At 35.4% G+C, this 4,087-nt stretch overlaps 1 protein-coding gene across 1 annotated transcript; it reads right to left on the minus strand.

The window, feature by feature from the left end:
• Window positions 1-527: 527 nt before the first annotated feature.
• LOC131063955 (GRF1-interacting factor 2) lies at window positions 528-2,311 on the minus strand. Its single transcript, XM_057997956.2, has 4 exons — window positions 2,101-2,311; window positions 1,887-1,963; window positions 1,640-1,724; window positions 528-1,215 (listed from the first exon to the last, which is right to left on the minus strand). Exons 1-4 carry the CDS (start codon window positions 2,197-2,199, stop codon window positions 775-777), a joined length of 702 nt encoding a protein of 233 aa, XP_057853939.1. The 5' UTR covers window positions 2,200-2,311; the 3' UTR covers window positions 528-774.
• Between the last annotated feature and the right edge of the window lie 1,776 nt (window positions 2,312-4,087).

The following is a 4,087-nucleotide window of genomic DNA, read 5'->3' on the forward strand; positions in this document are numbered from 1 at the left end:
TTTCAAAAAAAAAATCATACATGAATATAGCTGACTATTCTTTATAATTTCCTTTAAAGGGATTCCATAGATTCCATGATCGTTTTTAATAATTATTGCTGAGAAAGTATAGTTTAGAAATTGTAGAAAACTGGTGGTTTCATAAGCTACGACTTACAAAGCTTTTACCAAAATTTAATAAAAATTGCAAAGCATACAAGAGATCTTGCACTGCCGCCATGCAGAAATTAAATTACCTAAACTACCCAAATTTGGAGGGAAACTTTCAGCCCCAGCCCCCAAGCAGTCCCAGTAACAGTATGAAAGAACACAGGCTCCAAGTTTACAGGAAGATATTTCATTCAATGATTACCCCTTTTTTCAGCCATGGAACCTCTATCTGCACAGATTTAGAAGCAGAAGCCATTTCCATGGGACACTGTCCTTTCTACTACTGCTGGTCATGATAATGTTGTGACCAATTAAGTAAAGAAGATTGAATTCAATTTTAGAAAGCAAAATTTGGGCACATTTGCCTAGAATCTTGATAAAAAATAGAACACATTCTCATAAATCTTGATCTGTTAAAACACTCTTTGAGCACATTGCAGTTTTTTCTCTGTAATAGTTAACATATGATGTATCCACAGACCTAATTTTAAATATACTTTGGCAAAATCTGTCTGTTTCTTTCTATTATTGACATACAAATATAAATTCATGTTCATTTCAATTATCACTGATCAATGACGACCAGGAGATTTGTGTTTTAAGACCACTCAAGAACCACAACAATCAATTTCCATCTTCAGGAAGAGTGAGATATGTATCAGAATCCTGAGCACCTTGACCTGATCCAGAAGCACCTTCTCTTGTCGTATTTGGATCACCATGATCAGAAGTATTGGGATCCAGAACCATGTTGCCCTGCACAGTAGTGCTGCTTGTGAGGCCATTGGAGAAATCGTGGATACTTCCAGAAGAGTTTAAACCACCACCCATCTCTGAACCAAGGGGCATATTGAACTGGATATTGGGATTATATACAGAAGAAGGAGAAGCATGAAAGAAAAATTGCTGCTGTTGTTGAGGAATGCCATGCATTGGCTGCAGGTTAGAAGGATGTGTGATGTCCTTCCCTAAGATAGACTGGTTCACTATCTGTTGTTGCTGCAGATGATTTTGAGGTTGGACATACTGTAATTGGCCATGTTGCAGCATTGGACTTGTTCTCCCCTGAAACACCCAATCCTTACATTTTAAATCACTGATGTGGGTTTATTGAAAACATAAGAATTCAATGTTAAAATCTAGCTAAATCCAAATACAGAGCCTTACGTTTCAAATCGCTAATGTGGGTCTATTAAAAACATAAGAATTCAATGTTATAATCTTGCTAAAACCCGCCTGCAACCCTCTTTACAGACAAGGAATTTTACATGGCATGTTTCCCAAAGTCCAGATGAAATTACTAGTAAAACCCTAAAACCCTAAACTGTAAACCAGAAAATGGGTGTTTCAATTCGTTGGTGGGCATTCTTTGGCCATCCAAATACAAGGTATAATTCATGAAAACATCAGGGAAAAACAATGCATGATATAATGCTTCTAAACAATAGTTTTATAAGCATGCATAGACTAAAATGATGAATTTAAGTACCGGAAGAGTCGGACAAACTGGTTGAGACTGTGCATCTGCAATTGCCGCCAAATACAGGAGATTATTCTGCAATCTTGCTTGATACCTGCATCACACACATTTCCATAAATTCCACTTGTAGATGCCAAAAAAACACAAAAAGAAGCAAACCCACTTGCAGATATATTATAAAGAACTAAAAGAACAACAAAAATTGTTCCACATATACTGAACAAGTTCCAGAAATCCTGCAAGAAAAAGGGCATACGTGGCGCATTCTTGTAGCCTGCCCAGGCTCTGATTGTCCAAAATCGCCACTATCAGCTTTCTGTTTTCTTCCAGATACTGAAACACCTCAAACACCCAGAAAAATCAGGAATGCAAAAATTTACAGAAAGAACAGTACCAGATGAATAGACTGCATGCATGCACTGTATTGTGTTCTTGAGGGGAAAATTTATGATCCCCTATTGTTGCTTTACCTTCTGAATTAGCTCAGTTGTGACAGTGGCGCCTGATGAATATGGATAGTTGCTCATCATATCTCCCTGATAGTTATGATCAGGCTGGTTGTTCATCATGGGCAGCAGGAATAGCTCACTTCCCTTCTCTCACCTCTTCTTAAGGCTAGGAAATACAAGACAGAGAAATGACAAATGGGTATTGCATGACATAGGATTGGCTGCGGAATATTCTATAATTTGAATTTAGAAGAAAATACAATATTCTTTAATAAAAAAATATATGAAAATTGCAAGAGACACAATATCAAATAGGGTGAAAGTGGAATAAGGTAAATATGAGGGTGACACAATATCAAATAGGGTGAAAGTGGAATAAGGTAAATATGAGGTAAGGGACCTTCTATTTAAAATGGTCATTTTTTTTTGGTAATGAAGAGGAATAGTAGGTAGTCCAATGACTTGGAGTTTAGCTTTTTGACGAGGTGAAATCTTTTCATAGTTTTTTGATATGATCAATCGAATCCAAACAAGATGATCACTCGAATCCAAACAAGATGATCACTCGAATAACACAGGGTGAAGAGAATCAATCCAAAAGTTGAATAACAAAATTAAATCTTGTCATTAATACTTTTCAAACAATAATCATGGGATGTGAAAATCTAATATTTAAAAAAAATTACAAATCTTACAACAATGTTTAATGTTCAAGATTTAGGGTTACGATTAAGGTGCATTAATTATGGGATGTGTCTATGTACATCAATATAGTTTAGCATTCAATTAGGTTTAGGGTTAAGATTTTGTTTGTGTTCAGGTTTAATAAGGGTTGGGATTCAATTTCTATTAGGTTTTTGTAAGGGTTTTGGGTGAATTTGGGTTTTGGTTCAATGTTAGTGTTAGATTTCAATTAAATTTAGGATTGAAGTTCAATTTGGTTTGGTGTTAGCATCACGATTAAAATATCAACCGTAGTTTAAAAAGGATTAGGGTTCAATTTGTTTTAATGTTCAATTGGGTTTATGATTAGATTTGGGGTTAAGGTTAGGGTTAGGTTTCACTTGGGTTTAGTGTAAGTTTTGATTTGTCTACTTTTGGATAAGAAATTCAATAGAGAATTTAAGTTCTATGAGAATATTGGTGGAATGATGTTTTTTTTTCTTTGGATTAGTTAATATAAATGTGATGATTAATGTGCAGGGAAAACTTTAAGAAAACCCTCCCTTGGACAAGGTGTAAAAACCTAGCGAAAGTTGTATAATTCTGAAGAAAATTTTAATTTTATTGGTGAATTTTTGCGGTTTACGGAGAAAAATAATAATCTCCATTGGCGAATTAGCCGTGATCGCTCAAAATTTGTGAAAAATCCTGGCGAATTGTACTATTTTTAAAACCCAAAAAATAATTGCATGGGCGAATTGTAATGTTTTTAAAACCAGAAAAATATTTGCATTTGCGATTTCAAGCTATTTTCAAATCATAAAAATAAAATATTGGCGATTTCAAGCTATTTTCAAACCATTAAAAAAAAATATTGGCGATTTCAAGCTATTTTCAAACCATAAAAATAAAATATTGGCGATTTCAAGCTATTTTCAAACCATAAAAAAAACATATTGGCGATTTCAAGATATTAACTTTAAGTAATTAAAACACATGGCACACAGTCGTCAACTCTCTGCCTGGAAGACTGTCCATTAGAAAATCTCGCGACCTAGCGACAAGCCCTTACGACTCTCTCTGTCTCCAACTCGCAAGCCAAAAATGGTAAGCCTTCATAACCTCAAGATCTAGCGACTGAGGGAAACTAAAGTGGCACTCGCCAATTCTCGACCACAAATGTTAAGTCCTCGTCACCGCAGCGACTTGGAGATAGTGGTAACTTTAACCCTTGTCGTGTACTTGCCAACATAAAACTATTTATCTCTTAACCGCTAGCACTTCACTCGCAAGCTCGCAGCTTGATCAGGTCTTTAGACATTTAACTTCGCGAGCTGGCGATAAC

This window comes from Cryptomeria japonica, chromosome 11, assembly GCF_030272615.1.
Source record: "Cryptomeria japonica chromosome 11, Sugi_1.0, whole genome shotgun sequence".
Lineage (NCBI taxonomy): Eukaryota > Viridiplantae > Streptophyta > Pinopsida > Cupressales > Cupressaceae > Cryptomeria > Cryptomeria japonica.

Bases quoted from the DNA above. Each gene is read 5' to 3' on its own strand.
- LOC131063955 (XM_057997956.2), bottom strand. From the start codon at position 2,199: ATGATGAACAACCAGCCTGATCATAACTATCAGGGAGATATGATGAGC. The intron at 1,964-2,100 runs GTAAAGCAACAA...GAGGTGTTTCAG, and splicing joins CAACTGAGCTAATTCAGAAG to TATCTGGAAGAAAACAGAAA. The intron at 1,216-1,639 runs GTACTTAAATTC...TGGGTGTTTCAG, and splicing joins CAGTTTGTCCGACTCTTCCG to GGGAGAACAAGTCCAATGCT.